This window comes from Thermobia domestica, chromosome 4, assembly GCF_964235325.1.
Source record: "Thermobia domestica chromosome 4, izTheDome1.hap1.1, whole genome shotgun sequence".
NCBI classification, from domain to species: Eukaryota; Metazoa; Arthropoda; class Insecta; order Zygentoma; family Lepismatidae; genus Thermobia; species Thermobia domestica.
The window spans coordinates 3,843,544-3,862,741 of NC_137457.1; the positions used below are offsets into that span (position 1 = coordinate 3,843,544).

The 19,198-nt window shown below is 36.8% G+C and overlaps 1 protein-coding gene across 2 annotated transcripts in view; it reads left to right on the forward strand.

The window, feature by feature from the left end:
- LOC145683237 (uncharacterized) overlaps positions 1 to 13,845 on the forward strand; it is a 40,108-nt gene extending 26,263 nt beyond the window's left edge. Inside the window, exons 3-6 of one of the 2 annotated variants that reach the window (XM_081754606.1) lie at positions 1,078 to 1,229; positions 6,511 to 6,657; positions 9,690 to 9,821; positions 13,605 to 13,845. In XM_081754606.1, coding sequence (XP_081610732.1) covers positions 1,078 to 1,229; positions 6,511 to 6,657; positions 9,690 to 9,821; positions 13,605 to 13,667 — 494 coding nt within the window. In that variant the 3' untranslated portion in view covers positions 13,668 to 13,845. The remainder of the gene's footprint in view (positions 1 to 1,077; positions 1,230 to 6,510; positions 6,658 to 9,689; positions 9,822 to 13,604) is intronic. The other variant, XM_081754605.1, reaches the window with a different exon arrangement.
- The last annotated feature ends 5,353 nt before the right edge of the window (positions 13,846 to 19,198 follow it).

Here is a 19,198-nt window from a genome sequence, read left to right on the forward strand (position 1 = left end):
TACATTATATATAGTTCTCCAGATATAAGGCCTACAAGAAAATTTTTGATTGAAATACAGGGTGTTTAAAAAGAATGACGTGATTTTAAAATTCCATATGTATTTTTAAAATATACTACAAAAATTAGATGAATTGCAGAATACTCACAAAATCTTCAAGTTTTATCGGTGCTATTACGAATGTTCTATGTGTCCACCAGAAGCAGCACGAACAACATTTAGACCAGGGCGCAAAATTTTTGGTCGCCAGGTCGCCATTGGCGATTAGAAATTTAGAGCTGGCGACCATTGTTCAGCAAGAATAATTTACATGTATATGAATTGCCCAATTCAAAAGTGATTATCCTTAATCTAATTATCTGGTTTTGAAATTTCATGCCCTGATGTCATCTCTTTCTTTGTCAAACCAGTCCGTGGCGAGGGACCTCTCATAATTTGCACGTAAGAGATATTGGCGACAATCATTTTCGGATTGGCGAGTGCGTCTGGCTGAAATTTTGCGTCCTGATCTAGACGAAAGGTGAATTCTACCATTTCATCGGAAATGCGAGGCCTACCCGGACTCTTACCTTTGCACAAGCATTTTGTCTCTTCAAATTGGCGATACCAATAACGAATGTTTTTTGGGTGCCGGCAGATCAATCCTAAAGCGCCGACGGAAAGCACGCTGGATTGAAATCATTGACTCAGTCTTTGCAAACTGCAGCACACTAAACTCCTTCTGTTGAGCGGACGCCATCTTACTTCTGCAAACTGAGAAGACACATTGGCTGACATCTAACGGCGATTTTTTGAAACTCTAGGTCAGGCCCATTCAAACAGCAGGCATTTCCTTACCGGCACGTTCCATGTACCGTAATTATTACCTTCCACAATCAGGGCATTCTCTTTGAAACACGGTGTATATTTTATCTTTTGAACCAAAAAGAAATATATCATTAACTCTTAAATTTATGATATATATAATGATATATATATTAAGAAATATATATTAACTTTTATTTTAAAAGATAAATGTTGTACTATGATATTGAAATGTTCTTTTTTAAAAAAAATGTAAATTCTTTTCTATATCAGTAAGTCGTGGAAATATCATGGATCCATCTGGTAGAATCATCTACTCCATTTTGAAGAACAGAACAAAGAAAGGGAAGAGAAGATTTTGTATTACTTCTAGCGCTGGCCAAGCAGTCATCTGGATGAGGCGTACAGGATGCTATAAGAAAAAGGTATTTATTACAACAGAACACCCAGAGGTACAACGTCTGCCCCTACAGTTGCATCAGAATATAGGTACCTTATATAGGAATGAATAACCCTTATAAAATCTAATATGTAATTTTAAGTACTAAAGTACTGTCTTCAATATTCTATTAAAGAAGAACCAATAAAGCTTTTTACATCTTTTTTTTTTTTTTGAGTCAAGAGGCATTGTAGAACACGTTACGTGTGGTTTTACGCCTTTCTGCGACAAGAAATAGGAGGTGATGACGTCATAACAAAAAATGTTTTACGTTAGGGCTATATTTATTGGCAGGCTTACTTGTGCACCTAGAGGATTGAAATTTAACACAAACATTCAGTCCACCGAGTAGTATTTAACAAGTAGTTTCCAGATCTCTCCGCTAAAACAAGGGGTCCAGAGTAGCAAACGAAATCAAGAAAAGGTCTTTTTGAACCGAAAAGAATCCCATTTTCGCGATTTTCCTCCCTCAGATACACGATGGAGACATGTGAGTGGTATCGTTTGAAAGGATGTTCTATTCTGAAGAGATTGAAGTACGTACCATGACCCTAGGTACTAATGTAGGGTCTCACGGATTTTTTTTTTTACCTGAGATCAGGGTCTTTTGCAGTAATCTGGGTCATTGTGAGAATCATTGTAAATATTTTTCCCTCCCTTACTATTCAAGATAGAAGCTAGAACTTTTGTACACGCATTTAGTACACTGCTTAGTATTTTTCAATTGATCTTTAGATCTCTTCGCTAATACAGGGGAGTCCGGAAGGGCTAAAAATTATATAAAAAAAAAAAAAAATCAGAGAAAAATCATGATTTCTCTCAAAATTTTCCGCCTTACGGGTACGACAAGGAAATGTAAATGATACCGTTGAATGGCTTTTTTTATTGTGAAAACAACGAGGCATAAAACATGATCCTACGATAAGTAGAGATGAGGTTGCAGCCGCTTGACTGAAAATCTATTATTTACCTTTAAAAAGTTGGAATTTATAAGGATAATCACCAGTGTTAGTAGATTTTTCTTAGACGAATTTCCCACGTACGACACAAAAATTCTCATTTTCTTTGTTTGGATGCTGTAAGGAGAAAGCAACTGGACAAAGCACCCAGAGATTGAACATCTACCTCTACAGTTTAATCAAAATATACAGGGTGGCGCACAAATAGTTGACATATTTAAATACTAGATGCTACCTTTATTAATAGAATAAAAGTGATTACATTAGCACGAATTTACTGATTACTACATTCCTGGAAAAGTATAATGTCTCAATACAGCACATGTTCGATGTTGGCGATTTAACACCGAATAACCTCTTCAAGATGCACTATGCGAACCCGAATTTACAAAATTTTGGAGGGAGTTTAACCGGTAGAGTCTGTTGTTTAAGAATATTGCAATATAGCCTCCTTTATCCGGATCTCTTTTTTTTTCTCCGGAGCACAGCCGCAAATAAGGATGCGCACGAGACAAGTTTTGTGGCTGTCTCGTCTCGAAAATATGCTGTAAAAATGATGTCGAAAAATGTATATTTCTCTATTGGAAGAGCAGTGTCTCGACTCGAATTTTGTCAGGAAAATCCTGTCTCGACTCGTCTCGTGCGCATCCCTAGCCGCAAACGTTACCGTAACCTCATTCAACCTATTACTCAGGCCATTATTCGGACACCACGCTTACTCAATCTCACGCTCAACCTCATTCCGACATCATGCTCACACAACATCACACACTCATCAAGTTGAGTGACCGTGAGTTTGAACTTGTGACAAAGCAACCTCATGAATTCGGGCATGTTTGCTTACGACCGGTTGTAAAGATTAAGTTTGGTCAGGAATGAAGAACCTGCTAGCTTCTGGACCTGTTAAAAATATTAAATTGTTCAAGGTATGAGAATTCGGAATGTACCACAAAGCAAGAATACTTTGAGAACTCAAATCACAGATATGAATCTTGGAGACCATTCAAAGCTCAAAATGTCCATGTGACATGATTTTCCGATGCTGTAATGACAAAAACAATCTCAGAGAAGTTATCAGGTGAGCAAAAAGTAGTAAATGCATGATCATTTGTCTTCCTTTATCTCAATACGTTGTGGTATTACACATTTTCACCTAAATTATTAATGTAATTATCGGCGTCATTAAAAAGCATCAAAACTATACCTTTACGAGGGTGGTTTAATATTAATCTTGATTTTACAGTAAGGGAAACAATTTGAGATGTTTAAACGTACTCTTCTTTTTTACATAGCCCACTCAAATTTCAACACACACTCCACACTTGCAGCTTAGCGATTCTGTCGCCGAAATGAGTTTATTTGAGGCTCGCAAAATATTCGTCATTTTTTGCTTGACCATTTTATTTGAATCAAGTTTTAGCCCTGTAATTGAGTTTTGGGAATAGATGGTAATCCGAGGGAGCTAAAGCTGGAAGTAGGAAGAATACGGAAGGAATTCAAACCGTAACTAGTGTGACCACCGCCAGTACTTTCGTACTATAGATCTAGTATCTTTTACAATATTTTAGTGTTCACCAACAATAAAAATATGTCTATCAGAACAAAATTCAAAATAATATTTAAAAATATTTTCCGGTATTAGATTCTAATTATACTTTTTTGTTCCGGTTATTTTCACGACCCCAGGTTGAGAAATCCTGTACTATAGGATTAAATAAAACGAGATTTCTTGAATTGCTTTTTGTAACAGGGTGTGGGGCTTAACTTTTTTTTTTTAACGCTCGTCAGATCTCAAAACCTAAAGGCGTAGAACCTTTAAAGTATTGTATAAATATATTCTCCATGCAAGATGATATGTTTTTGTAATTGCGTATCCTAGGGGGGCTGAGTGGGCTCTGTTTCGTTTTGGTTTTACGTTCTAAGTGACAGAAGTCATTAAATAAAATGTAAACCCTAATTTTTTGAAATAATGTTATACATTTGCTTCAATTTTACACACACACACACACACACACACACACACACAAACCAATAATAATAATAATAATAATAATAATAATAATAATAATAATAATAATAATAATAATAATAATAATAATAATAATAATAATAATAATAATAATCAGCGCCGCCAAAATTTCGCAACTATGGCCTTGCACGAGGCCATCGAACACACACACACTTTCTTCTTTCTTTTCAGTGTTACCAGATCTTATGTTCTAGTATAACAAACTTAAACCAAAAGTTACTAAAATATACAAAACCCAACAGGCTTAAATAGTATTTTTTGTCGTTCTTCAGATCTTCAAAATAATAAGGCGTAGAACTTTAAGATTTTGAATTAATTCCCCTCAACGTGAGGAGTTAGATATTTCAAAATTATTTATTTGTTTTAGTGCTTGTTTTTCTTTTCCTCCTTCTTTCCACAGTGTAAAATATGTATTCTTGAATGAAATTATGACCAGGGAGGTTCTAAGGTTCTAACATCCGATTTAAGTTCTCGTCATGCCATTCTGAACGCATAAAATTTAGCTGAAAATAGCACGTAGAAACCCTCGTTCAATTTGTCACTTCTTCACTTGTTCAATTTGTCACTGTTCAATTTCTTCCCCTCTTCACTGCTCTATGAAAACACCAATCCCTACTACCATTTAAGAAATGTGCTGAGATATTAGAATTTTATCTCTTTTTTCTATCTTTTCCTTGTCTTCTATTTTCTTTTTTTATTTTTGTTGTCTTTTTGTGTAGCTCCTGAGCACCTAAAAAATTCTAAACAACCACTTGGACGACTTCAGATCAAGCAGTCGTAACCAAAGTCGGTTGTAAGTCGACAACTAACTGTATTTATGTTTATTCACCTGTTGTACGTATAAGCAGCATATTGTTTCAGAACTAGAGGAGGGGCACGGTGCCTCACTGGTAGAGCATTTACCTCTGGTACGTGGGGTCTCCGGTTCAATCCTCGGACAGGTAAGTTTGTGATCAATATCGTGTCCGTGGATTTCCTCGCGGTACTCCCGTTTCCTCCCATTTTCTCATTCCACCAATTATTCCATTATCATTCACTTGCCTAAATTATCCACCTCCCTTACAATTGTTAGCCTAAAATTAAATTAAATTGAACATTTTGATTTGATGATTCATTTCATATTAGCCTAAATGGTCGTTAAATTTAAAATTTTCATTTCATTTCATGTTTCATTTTATGTAGCCTAAAAGGTCGTTAAATTGAACATTTTCATTTCATTTCATGTTTCAGAACGTTACGCTTTAAAAATTGAAATTAAGGTAGATGCAGGTAAATACGCCATGTTAAGGGTTTTGGACTTTCTAAGGCCTTAATTTTCATGAAATACAAAGAACAGCACACGTGCGTTACAGAGTAGCCTTTTTCGCGTGTAGAAAAAAAAATATGGCAATGATGCGATTCACTTCCATTTTGTACCCAAGATAAAAGAAAAAAAAAGTGTTACAAAGTGGCATATTTACCGACACTTGCAGGTAATTACGCCATGTCTAGGATACTACTAGAAACTTGTAATAAATCTTGCAACTACTTACATCGTGTGTATTATACGAACTCAAATATTACTACACAACATAGCTGAAGCAGAAAATAGAATAACCAAACTACAAGATGAAGATAAAAAGATAAAACGTGAAAACGATAATCTCCAAAGTTGAAATGAAGTTCCAAACCGAAAAGTTTTAGTCCATAAGAAGATAAACAAACAATGTTACTGTACTGTAGCTTTAAAAAATACTACATCGATATTACATGGAACAGTGGAACAAATGAAAACATCTTTGTCTTTTACTGTCAGTTCTGCACAAGCCCTGGCGTATTTCGCTGCACCATGATTGGTATTGATTTAGTAAGCCAGGGGATCACAAATACTGAAATTACACTTACAGAACGAAGTCTTCCTAGACGGATATGAAATAAGGCGTACATTGCTGTAAACAACCGGCAATGTTCTGAGTTAGTACGGGACTAATAACGGATTCTTACCTCTATTGAGATAATAACGTCCTTCCACGGAACCTTTCCGAAGCAAACAACACTGCAGGGCGTGGTGGTCTGACACCTGTCTCCTGGAGTACTCGTCAAATCGGACTTGCCCACGCCCGTTTCACATGTTGAAGGTGTATTCTAGCGGATTTCGTCGGAAACGTCCTAGTACTGAACAGTTGGCGTATTTAGCTACACTGGCGAATGTACCTGCAGGTACCTTATATTAAATTAAAAAAAGAAGTGGGAAACGCACGAAAATGACTAAATAATTTACATAAGATTTTTTTTTCCAGATGAAAGTCAGTACTTCGTGGAATGAGGAGCTTGGGACTATCGTCTACTATTCTAAATGCTGTGCTAAGGATTACCTTATCTTACAAGATGAGAATGGGCAGAAGCTTTATAAAATGAATATTCCGGACAAAGACACGATAAGTGGGGTAAGTATTATTATTATTATTATTATTATTATTATTATTATTATTATTATTATTATTATTATTATTATTATTATTATTATTATTATTATTATTATTATTATTATTAAAAGCGTGCGTTACGTAACGAAGAAGTAAACTTTCTCCTTCCCCCTTCTCATACTGCGTAACGCAAGGTAAACCCCCTCACCCCGTTGGCGTGTTACGTAATATGTGGACGACCCCCAAGTGCAGCACACAGTTGGAAAAGTTCTTCTGGAAAGAGGATTTAGGATTTTAGATTTCTGGGCTTTCAGCATCTAAGGCCATTTAGCCCATTACGTTTGAGGGCTGACGTCCCTCGGCGAGCACACAATCCGGGGAAAGGGAAGGAAGAAAGGATTGGGGAAGGAAGGAAGCGGCCTGGGACCTATAAGTTAGATTCCACCCCGGCATTTGCCTGGTGTGAATAAGGAAAACCTCATTAACGGTAGCTGGCCTTGAAAAAGCGTTTTACACTTTTTCGACCCAGTGCCCCCACCGGGAATCGAACCCGGGATTGCTCGCACCGAACTCGAGAGTCTTAGCGACTACGCTATTCGGTTCCACTTCTTCTGGAAAGAACTACTGACTAAATGACAGATGTCCGGAATTACTGATTAATTTTGTAGTTTGACATAAGGTGTTCTGCTTTTATCTGTTTCAATTGCGTCACAGTGCTCTTAGGGACAATACCTTTAGCTGAGATATTGGTCTTACTGAAGTTTTCTTACATTTCCATACCTCTTTTTAGTTTCACCTTTAAGGTCTTTATGCTTGCTTATTTTTGTGCTAATTGTTGTGCGTAGGCCTGTATTATGAATAAGAGGCACTAGTACAACACTCATTGGCGCCAATTTTGGGGGCTGGGTGGGACTTAAGTTTCCTCAGGCAAGTATTTGTACTAAAATATTCATTGATATCTTGTTAGGCAGTTAGAGAATATCAAACAAACCTCATCGAAAGCTTCATACAAATCAGTGCTACTGTTATTATGATTTATCTTCCATATAAATAAATATGAAACTGACTATGTTTGTGACATAATAATTCTTGAACCACCCAAACGATCTGGAACAAATTTTCAACATATATAAGATTCGGGCCTGGGATTTTTTCATCATTTCACTTTGACGTGCAACTTAGAGGAGGGGGAGATATTTAAAAATGGCCGATATTTAGTGTAGAATACATACTTTTCGGGAACGCTGAGATGAACAGTTTCACTTCCGATGCCCTTTAAATCCAAATTCAGCCCCGCAATTTAGGGCTGGGAGAGGGGATATATATACATATATAAATGATCGAAAATGACCGATATTAGAGAGCGCTTTAGTAATAGTAAGAAGTGAGTAACTAACGAAACATATTAATAATTTTTCTTATTTTAACGCAGCGAAGAAGGGAATTGACGCTAGTTATTATTATTATTATTATTATTATTATTATTATTATTATTATTATTATTATTATTATTATTATTCTATTAGCACATATCTCACAATCATCGTCATCATCATAAATATTCTGCCATTATTGGCAGGTCACTTGCTGGAACTGAGAAGCTTCCTTGTTCCACAGTCTTTCGCTAACCTCTTAGTCTTCACGTACTACTTTTCTGTTTCCATATCGACCATTAATTGTAGTCTCCTTTGCTTCCTCCCTGTCTTTCCTACCATCGTATCCTCTAAAACATCCCTCATGATACAGTTCCTTCTTAGGCAATGTCGCAAGAAGTTTCTCTTCTTAAGGGGGCAGACTACTAAATATTTTTGAAAAACTAATATTTTTTGTTTTGCCAGTTTTTCGTAAGTGGAAAGAGGTAATAAAATGTAACTTACCACAATAATAGATAATGTTATTCTACAGCCGAAAATACGAATCGAAAGAATTTTCAGTGTTGCAATCCATAGAAATTACAGTGTGGCCAGAATTTGAATTACTCAAAAATCTAGGTAAAGGCAGCGACTAGAAAAATGAATTCAACGGTAATTGATGACTTATCATGCTCTCTATCCTTCTTGTTTACTATTTTTAAATAATATTTCTATTTATTTTATAAACCTTACATAAATTCTTACAAAATAAATAAGTCATTACAAAATAAATAGAAACGTTATTTAAACAAGAAGGATAGACAACATGATAAGTCATCAATTACCGTTGAATTCATTTTTCTAGTCGCTGCCTTTACCTAGATTTTTGAGTAATTCAAATTCTGGTCACACTGTAATTTCTATGGATTGCAACACTGAAAATTCTTCCGATTCATATTTTCGGGTGTAGAATAACATTATCTATTATTGTGGTAAGTTACATTTTATTACCTCTTTCCACTTACGAAAAACGGGCAAAACAAAAAATTTTACTTTTTCAAAAATATTTAGTAGTCTGCAGCCTTAATAATATATAAAAGAGTTATTTTCTCCCCCCACCATTTCGAACACCCACAGTAAAATTATCATTCGTTTTCCGCTTGATCCAGCTAATTCTCTCCATTCTTCTCCATACGAACATTTCGAGAGCTTCCATTCGTTTTTCATCATTTTTGCGCAATGTCCATGTTTCTGACCCATACAACAAAATACTCCACACGAAGCATTTTATAAGAGTCTTTTTCTCAAGGACGTACGCACGAATTTATTTCGGGAGGGGTTCAAAACTTTTCGGGGGGTACAAACACAATTTTAGGCAAAATTATATTAAAAATTGTAGAATTGCCCCTAAAATTAGAGTAAATTTACAAAAAGAAAGTCCAGATTTCGGGGGGAGTCCGGACCCCAGGACCCACCCCCTGTCTCTGCTTTCTCTCAACTCTTTCTTCAAGGTCTCAGAAAATAGTCTCTCTCACAATAAGATATGTTCATTCGGTTTCACTGAATAAATTGCTGAAATCGGGTCCATCATTTTGACTTGCCCGGTGTATATATAGTACAACTAAACTTTTACTTCCATCTTTTTCCTTCACGATATTTACAGTTATAATGATTAGATAATTATAATAACTATCTTTTCAGATTATTAGCGAAGACGTCTACGTTGGTGATTTTGTCCAAGAATATCCGTGGGAACCAATTTTTAAGGTCTCATTCCCTACTGATCTCGATGTCCATATGAAAGCATATCTAATGGTGCCACCTATATTTGTAGTGAGTATTTAAGAATATATACAGAGTAGCTCATAATTTTATATGTATGATGTTTCAAAGACTGCGGTAAAGAAACTAGCAACATAACTTGAACATAAAGACGTTAGTATCATCCTTTACTTACAAGAATTTTAATCTCTGTTCTCCATGGCATAGTCCAACCAATGGCATCATCCAAATCGATACATGCCTGGAGTCGAAGAGCAACCATCCAAATCGATACATGCCTGGAGTCGAAGAGCAACCATCCAAATCGATACATGCCTGAAGTCGAAGAGCAACCATCCAAATCGATACATGCCTGGAGTCGAAGAGCAACCATCCAAATCGATACATGCCTGGAGACGAAGAGGAACGTTGTCACAAGCAGCTTGATAGATCCGTACCGGTATCTTGTGGAACCCTTCTGTGATAGCTTCCCGTAGTACGGCCAAAAAGCGTATGTGATGTTGATACACTTTGTCTTTTAAAACACCGCATAAGAGAAAGTCTCGTGATGTCAAATCGGAAGATCTATCTGGCCACTCCACAGACTCACGTTAGGTACCACCCTGGCATTTGGCTGGTGTGAATGAGGGAACCCCAGGTAAACCTCACTCAGGATGGTTGGCTTATCTGAGAAAGCTTTTACAATTTTCCGTCGAGTGTCCCCACTGGGAATCGAACCCGGGACCATTGTATTACTATATAGTAACCAGTGATGACACCATAAGGGGAAGAGGACGGATAGTCCCCAGAGTACAACTTAGCCATTCCTCAAACATGATATGTTTTAATATAAATCAAATAATATAAAATTACCCTGTCTTGTACGCAAAAAGTAGCTGGTCTCCCCCCCAAAAAAATGGGTCCGCCCGTTTGCCCCGACAAAAAGTAAAAGTAAAGCTGACGTCATCATCAATGACGACGCTAGAAGAGGCAAAAGGGCGAGCCTTCCCTCAGACACGTTGTTATATATAATCTTTGGTTTGCTAAAAACAGCTGACTTCCGAAAGAAATTCTCTGCTCCTTCGCTTACTCCTCGAAGTTATTAAAGCTGTTGTCGTCAGTGATAGGAATCAATAATAGGGAATTTATACTAATTTATACTTCTTTCGGTTCTAGTACGAGAAGAGACATGAAAATTATTCTTAGGACTCTGAATACATAACTAAAAGCCAATTGAGACTGCATCCTGATGCTTATTATCTAAGATCAAATTGAAGCCTGTAGTTTTAGATTTAAATCACTTTTGGTCGTTGTATTATATATTGTAGTAGAATAACATTATCTATTATTGTGGTAAGTTACATTTCATTATCTCTTTTCACTTACGAAAAACAGGCAAAAGAAAAATTGTTAACTTTTGAAAAATATTTAGTAGTTTGCCCCCTTAATGCAATTGAGAAATACGGTAGAGCTAGCATCTATTATTGTGGTGTTAAATCAAAATACCAGGGCAGTCAAAAAGTTGCGGAAACGTTTTTGCAGCTCTTTATTGCCACAACATAAGAACACATTTGCTTAATCGTCTTCAAAGTAATCTTCTTCGGAACACACACACACACTCTTGTTTCACCGCTCCTGCGATTGGTGGAAACACCAACGTTAGGCCTCTTTTGGTATCTTCCCAAGTTCAGCTGTCACGTTGGTTTTGATGTCTTCTACGCTGGTGAAACGAGTACTTTTGAAGTCAATAATTCTTAAGTCCCCGGCTATTTGTTGCGTTTGCGAAGCGTTTTTATTGCTCATACGTACGCTTGGAATACGCTGACCATGTATTTAAATATGAATGGCTAATCACAAACGCGAAAGAAATAAAAACGCGGAGAAAACTTCAGCTCGAGCGTATTTGATGCGTTTCAGAACAATAGACCGCCTGCTGTTTAAAAAAAGGAAAGACGTGTTGCCAGACAAGGAGATTTTAGCAAGAAACAGCTGCTTTGAAGATGCAGAGTACTGGAACTCTGCTGTTATAGACCTGGAGTTGGCAGAAAAGACCTGGAAACCCCGTATGATCGTATAATTTATAACTCTGGCTCACCGTATGATTTATAACTCTGGCGAAAGTAGAGTTACCAAATAGCTACCTTGGTCGCGTTCGCTGTAGGAGGTAACGCTTCAAAAACGCATTCTCAAATAGCCACAGACTTGAACTTTATTACCTTACACTGGTTTGAGACTGTCGAAGTCTTCCAAGCATATTTTCCAATTTGTACTTGTACAGTACCTGATATAGGTTACGCTCGTTGCTTGAACTGCGCTATTGCTCCAACTGATCACCACGGACTCTTCACTCCAGAACCTTACCCGTATACTCCCTGTTATGACTAGGGATGGGCAAAACCGGTTTCTAAAAGAACCGAAACCTGAAAACCGACATTTCGGTTTTCAGCGTATTTTCGGTTTTCTCCAAAACCCAAAACCGGTTCAGTTTTTCACCGAAACCGATTTCGGCTTTTGCCCAAAACCGGTTTCGATTTTCCTTCAAAACCGGTTCGGTGTTCACCGAAACTGGTTTTCGTGAAAACTTTTGCAAGAGACATAAATCTATTTCTGTGGAAACAGATTCGGTTTCCGGAGAACAATGAAACACTATTCTGGTCAGAAATAAAACAAATCTTGAAAAAAAAACGGAACCGGTTTTGAAGAAAACCGAAACCGGATCCGGTGAAAAACCGAAAAACCTGTTTTTGTGCCCACCACTAGTATGACCTGTTCACACTTGTCAAATTCATAATTAGACAACCTAAGGACTGTGCTGTAGAAGATACATTGTGATTACTTCATACATACCAAAACTACAACGACATTTCGGGATTTCTTTGACTGCCCTGGTAAAGTAAAAGGTACAGGGCACCACCCTAAACATTCTCGCTCCAATGTTTCAAACTAAATCTTGGTATGCTGCAGTTAATAATGAACCATTTTCTTATAAAATACTGGAAAATGACTGATACAATATGTTAAGGGTATTGGTGAAATATTTGTATATAAAATAAAATCACAAACTCACATTCCACAATTTTTTTAAGAAAACCCACCTCGAGAGTTAACTACCCCTTGTCAATATTCTCATGGTAGTTATTTATGTAATATTATAGTAATGTTAATGAAATGTTACTTTATTTCTGAAATATGAACAAATTCGCCTGAGTCGTTTACAAGAAACTAGTGTAAAAAGTCAATTGTAAATTTATTCGTAAGGATTAATTCATTCAAAATAATAGTGTTGTAAATGATTTTTTTTTTAATTCACAAAGTATGAACAAAACCGTGTGACTGATTTTTCAGAAAATCGTCCGAAAAAAAACCACCCCCAAGAAAAACCAACACCTCGTAGATCTATTCAGAACAAGCGAGTTAAGCCATATTGTTAGGATATTAATGACATATTTATTTATGAAATATGAACAAAATCCATAGTTTTCAAGGCCGAGAAAATAGTTGACCTGTTCGAAATAAATTTTGAAACATAGTATCGTGCTCAAGATGGGGTTTTATCATGTCACTTCCATTTAATTGTTGAGTTGATTTAGTGTTTAACGTCCCGTTCAGCAGCGAGGCTGTATGAGACGTGGACTTACTGATTAACGTGGAATCCGAACCACATGAGCTCCCGCTGGGAATCGAACTCGAGTCCTCCACGCCAAAGGCGCGTACGCTAACCACTTAGCCACGAATGAGCTCGTCACTTCAGTTAAAGTTCGTATTCTGTGCTAGTAGTAATAATTTGAAGTTTAGTTATTTTGTTTTAATCACTTACCAAACTTGTAATGACTAATTTCTTTCTGTCTCTTTCAGGCCCAACTCAAAGCCTCTAGATTTAGAAAATCACGGAAATCTGTTCCCCAACTGGTCTTTTAGAAAATAAAGAAAATCGAGAGTATATTTGGATTTAATTTATTGCAATTGTAAGATATTAATATGTCAGTAAATAGATATAGTGACCAATGGCGTACACGGAAGTTCAACAAAGATGGATTCAAAGACTCGGTCTACTATCCCTTCAGGGCAAGCTGATTTTGTACGTACAAGAACTGAATAAAAAAATATTGGAAACACTGTTATAATTTGTATCCTGGCTTTGTGCACAGAATAGCACCTGTTACATTCCTTCAATATAATAACTTCTCATCTCTATGATCTTTTGCAACACATGTGCAAGGCGTCGTACACCGTCTGCACGTCAATCTTTGTTGATCTCTCGCAGGGATCGCCATTTTGACTTTCTCTATAATTTATGAAATACTTTGTTACTTACCATTTGTAGATGTGATTACAATATTTCAATGGAATCAATTCCTGAACATGTAATGCAAATATCGGCGTACTTTTATTCGTGCATACAGTCTTTCCAAAAACTTACGTAAAAAAAATAAAATATATCATTCTGCGAAAAGGGACACACGTATTGGATTATTTTTCTGTTCTTCGAAACATGGTAACGCGAGGCGTGAAAAACCAGTTTGAACTCCTTTCTGCGAAATAAGAACACACAGGGATCTCCATATGGCAAGAATGATGGCTTCCTTCTTTGGCTTTTCCTTCATTGTGGCCAAAGGATAGTCACTAAGGCCCTGAGAACATTGTTGTATACTGTGGCTACCTTCCACTCCTTTAGCCTAACCGGCATAAGCGTGGGACGTAAAACTCAAACTTCCACTGAAATCTTGATCCACTTGCATTGTTCGTCTTTCGGAAACACTCTTATGTTGCTCCAAATTTCCTGCTCTACTTTGTGGTACTGCTGCTTTTCACTGAACAATGCGCAGTTGTTAACAGTTACTATACTTCATCGACTCACATTCTCTTATCAGTTACAGAATACTTATAATGCGGAGACACAACGCTATGATATAAGAACAGTTACCACTATGTTTTATTCAATCTGTGTATGTCTCAATATACAGTTTATCTTCTTGCTCAAGGGTGATCTAAACCCCGAACCTTCTTGCTTACGCCACTGCTAACTTAGTGACCCAAAGTGGGGATTCACAGCTTGAAACAATATGCATTTTGTGAGTCAATAAATTTACTTGTTTGCTTATTTTTCTCCTGGTAAGTTTCAGTAAAAAAGAAAAGAATCTAGAAATTTTTTGAGGTTTCCCAAATAGGACAATTACTGAAGTATTATCCATTTCTACCAGCTTTGCTTCTTATCAACTTAAATTTAATTTCAACTACTCACTGAGCAAAGCAATCCATTTATTTGATAAGTAATAACAGTTTCACCAACTCCTTATTTTTAGCTTCATCAGACACTATCAAATATAAGTTTTAATAAATGTATTAATAAACTTAACAGGCTGTTCATGTTTTATTAAAAATAAATGTATTATTTTGGTCAGCAATATTTTACACCAGGGACCTCACTCACAACACACATACATACATTCATACAGATCAAACTGAGAACTTTCTTTAAAGTCGGTTAAAACACTCAAGAAGAGTAATGCGCGTCGCTTGTATGAAATAATCGCCCAGGTATGTAGAGTTGTTGCTTGATTTTGAGTTTAGCGTCCTGTTCAGGATCGAGGTTATATTGGACGTGGATCGATAGCTCCATTTGGAATACAAACCACATGAGCTTCGACCGGGAATCGAACAAGCAAGCTAACTATATAGCAACGAGGGAGGGATGGGTTCCATTCCCTAAGGAAACTCATGTAGTTCGGATCCCACTTTAAGTTGAAGATCCACGTTTCATATAGTCTCGCTGCTGAGAGGAACGCAAAATCCCAAACTGAATTCAACTCATATAGCTGGAAGGGAGTTCTATAGAGTCCTAGTTAGAAAGCCATTGCGAAAAAGACTGCTGGATAAGCCTAGAAGATGGGAATGGCTTAAAACAAGACGTTCAGGAGAGTTCTTCGTAGCTATATGGACGTAACCCAGTGCGAACTACCACCTATCGTGTCCCACTCTGACCCATCGACCCATCATGACCCACTCTGACCCACTACTACCCCACCGTCCCACTTTGTTCAGTATATTGTAGACAGTATCTGAACGCTGGTGAATTTGTCTACGTTTTACTTTAAAGGCCTCCATTTTTCTTCCTTTTTCGCTTGTTTCTATTTATTACCTGAGATGAGTATATTTAAGTGAAAATAAAACTTCAGGCACTTTTCGATATTGATACTTGTAATTGTAGTAATAGCAATAGAACTTACTGCTTGGCTTTCGAGACAATCGAATTTTAGTTCTTTTCTTCTTTTACGTTTGCCTTCTTTACTTTGATTTGAAGCTTCCAAATCCCATCGTATTTTAAACTGAAAAGTATCTGTAATCCAACAAGAAAATAATTATACATGAGAATTAAAATGAAATTAATCGCAATACAATATATCTCATGACAAACCATTTTATCATTTTATATCCTAAAGTCAGATCCACCGATATTGTATCAGAGCGGTGCTTGAGTGATTGACCGTAGAAATTCGAACTTCAATTAGTGATAATTTCAGAGCCTTGTTTTATTACAAGTGTAAGCACTTTAATCAGTGAAGAGGAGGGTGTAGATCTTGCGTCAGATTTGATGACGATGGATTTTGGTGGCTGGGTGGTCAGAGTAGGTCACAGTAGTTGGTAGGTCATGGTGGGTTGTGAATCATAGTGGGTCACGGTGGGTCGTGGATAAAATTTCCATTGACCCAAGCCATCTCTGCATTTGTAGCTTTAGGGTGTAAGACCCGGGTTCTATTTATAGTGCTTCAGATCCAACATTGGCGTTGGTGCCAAAGAAAAGTCTTCACCTCAATCTTACCTGATAACATGTTGAAGGAGTAGGGTGTACCAACCTGCTATCGTTAGGAGATTAAGAACTATTCACCTTTAAGCTTGCTCAGCATACAAACAGCCAGAATCACGAAAATACAATCCCACATTTGTTACTTTTATACTGATAGATAAGAAAATTTGCGCAATAGCGCCTTTGTTCCACGATAACAAGTATGCAGTGCTGACAATAACTTGGCTACTTCGAAGGAAACTGCCAGACACAACGTATCAGAGCACGTTACAATGGTAATCGAATTTCTTATTAGATTGCTTACCATGACCATTCAACTATCAAATATTGATACGTGCCATGCTCTTAAACTTTATATGCATAAGCTGAGCGAATATACAGTGAAAAATATTTCAATAACATATGATACGGTCAATTAAACTTTCTTCTTTTTTTCTTTAAACTGGACAAAAAGAACCGAAATGCTTACGGGTCGAATCTGAACCTTTTAATTGGATACTGATTTTGTAGACTCAATAAACTGTGCTCGGGAAAAGAATTAAACTTTGACTAAATATGATAATTTTTGAGTAATTAATATATGAAAATATCAATAGTGAAACTGATAACTAACCTTGACGAAACAAATACAAAATTAACATTGTGTGACCTGTAATAAACTTGTAACCTTTTCGTTATTTTGCTGTAATTTTCTTTTTTTATGACACGTACGTTTATTTTTCTACATGCAGCAGCTTGTAGAACAAAAGGAATTGAGTTGATTTTAGTTTAGCGTCCCTTTCAGCAGCGAGGCTATATGAGACGTGGACCTACTGATTAACGTGGAATCCGAACCACATGAGCTCCCGCCGGGAATCGAACCCGGGTCTTCCACGCCAAAGGCGCGTACGCTAACCACTTAGCCACGAGGGAGCTCTAGAACAAAAGGAAATTCGTATACGATATATATACAGGGTGTAACATAAATGCATGGCCAAAAGTGACGAGGTGATTGCGGACATCGAAATAAGTAAAAATGTTCCTATAAACATGGGTTCGGTGCCGCTTCGTTTCCGAGATACAGGGTGTTCAAATCTCGAGTCCCTCCAATGGCTTACTATGGGAAAGGGAATGGAAGTGTTCGATATTACAGGAATAATACAATCAATAATTATACCTGTGCAAATACATTTACACTAACATAGAGAATAAAACTAATCAACATTTGAGGTTATTGGGTTTTCAGTGTTGCTAAAATAGTACAACCTGGTACTGCTTTTCCTTCTTCTTTCACATCACTGTCCATACTTCTTAGTCGCTCTAACTTCCATTTTCGATTTCTCCTCCCACTTTCCTTGATTGTCTTTAACCAGGTTTGCACTTCCGCTACTAGGAGGTTGTGATACCAATCGATATCCACTCCCGGTAGTGTCTTCACGTCTTGTACACTATTCCTGAAATGTTGCGGAGTGTCTTCACGTCTTGTACACTATTCCTGAAATATTGCTTCACAAGAATGTAATTGATTTGGTAGCGTTTCTTATTTCCTGGACTTTTCTATGTGTACAGCTTGTTTTTTCTTTTCTTGAACCACGTGTTCGTCATCACCATTTTGCCTACAGAAGTTGATAAGCATTTGGACCCGTTCATTTCTCCTTCCTAGTCCAAATGGTCCTAGCACGTTATTTGCGGCTCCTTCTCCTACTACGGTGTTAAAGTCTCCCATTACTATGGCGTTGACCTTAATACATGAAAAATGCAACTTTTGAGTATCATTCACTTTCTTCAATATATGGCTTGAACTATCTGTAAATTTCTATCTTCCATATTTATCAGATATTTTATGAATAAGAATTTTCTTTAACTGAAAGACTCAATTGAAAAATTTAGGAAAATAGGTAGTTTCTTGTCAGGACTTAGTATTTACACAGCCATGCGCAACAGCCGGTCCTTGGGCTAGTTGCTGCCCCCTGAGCACTTTCATCCGGTCCGTCTGATCTGTGATTGGTAATGCATTTATTACGTAATCTCTTTTTATACTGGATTGGATTTCTTTCACTGGGTAACTGCTGTACATCTTAAAAATATCCTTCCCGTTGTAAATCCAGTTTACTACCGAACATTGAGAAACTAGTTCAAAACATAAAGGATCAAATTTTCCACTAAAATAGTAAGCAAATATTTTTATTTTATTTTATTTTATTTTATTTATTATTATTAGTATTATTTATTTTTGCGTTTAGGGGCCGCGGTAACTCAGTAGTACAGCGTTCACTTTTGGTGCATGGTGTCCTTAGTTCCATCCCAGCTCACGCCAAGTAAAGTTTGTGGTGGATAAAAACAGCGTGCGTGGGTTTTCTCGGGGTTCTCTCGTTTCCTCACACTTTCTTCATTCAACCATTTTATTCATTTCTCATCATCACTGCCTTCTTTATTCTAGCCGGCATAACTGTAGAACGTAAATCTTAACGATTTCACTTCATTTTTCTCTGCGTTTTCTTAGTAAGTAAATATTTTTATTACCGTTATAGCAGTTTTTCTATTCTTGTGTGTTGCTGTACGATGAACAAGTCTCTCCATTCAATTAGCTATTCAATTCTTGTGAAAATGTTATACATTTTGCCTTACTGTCCTTGACACCAGTAAGTCCTTTGTGTTAGCCCAC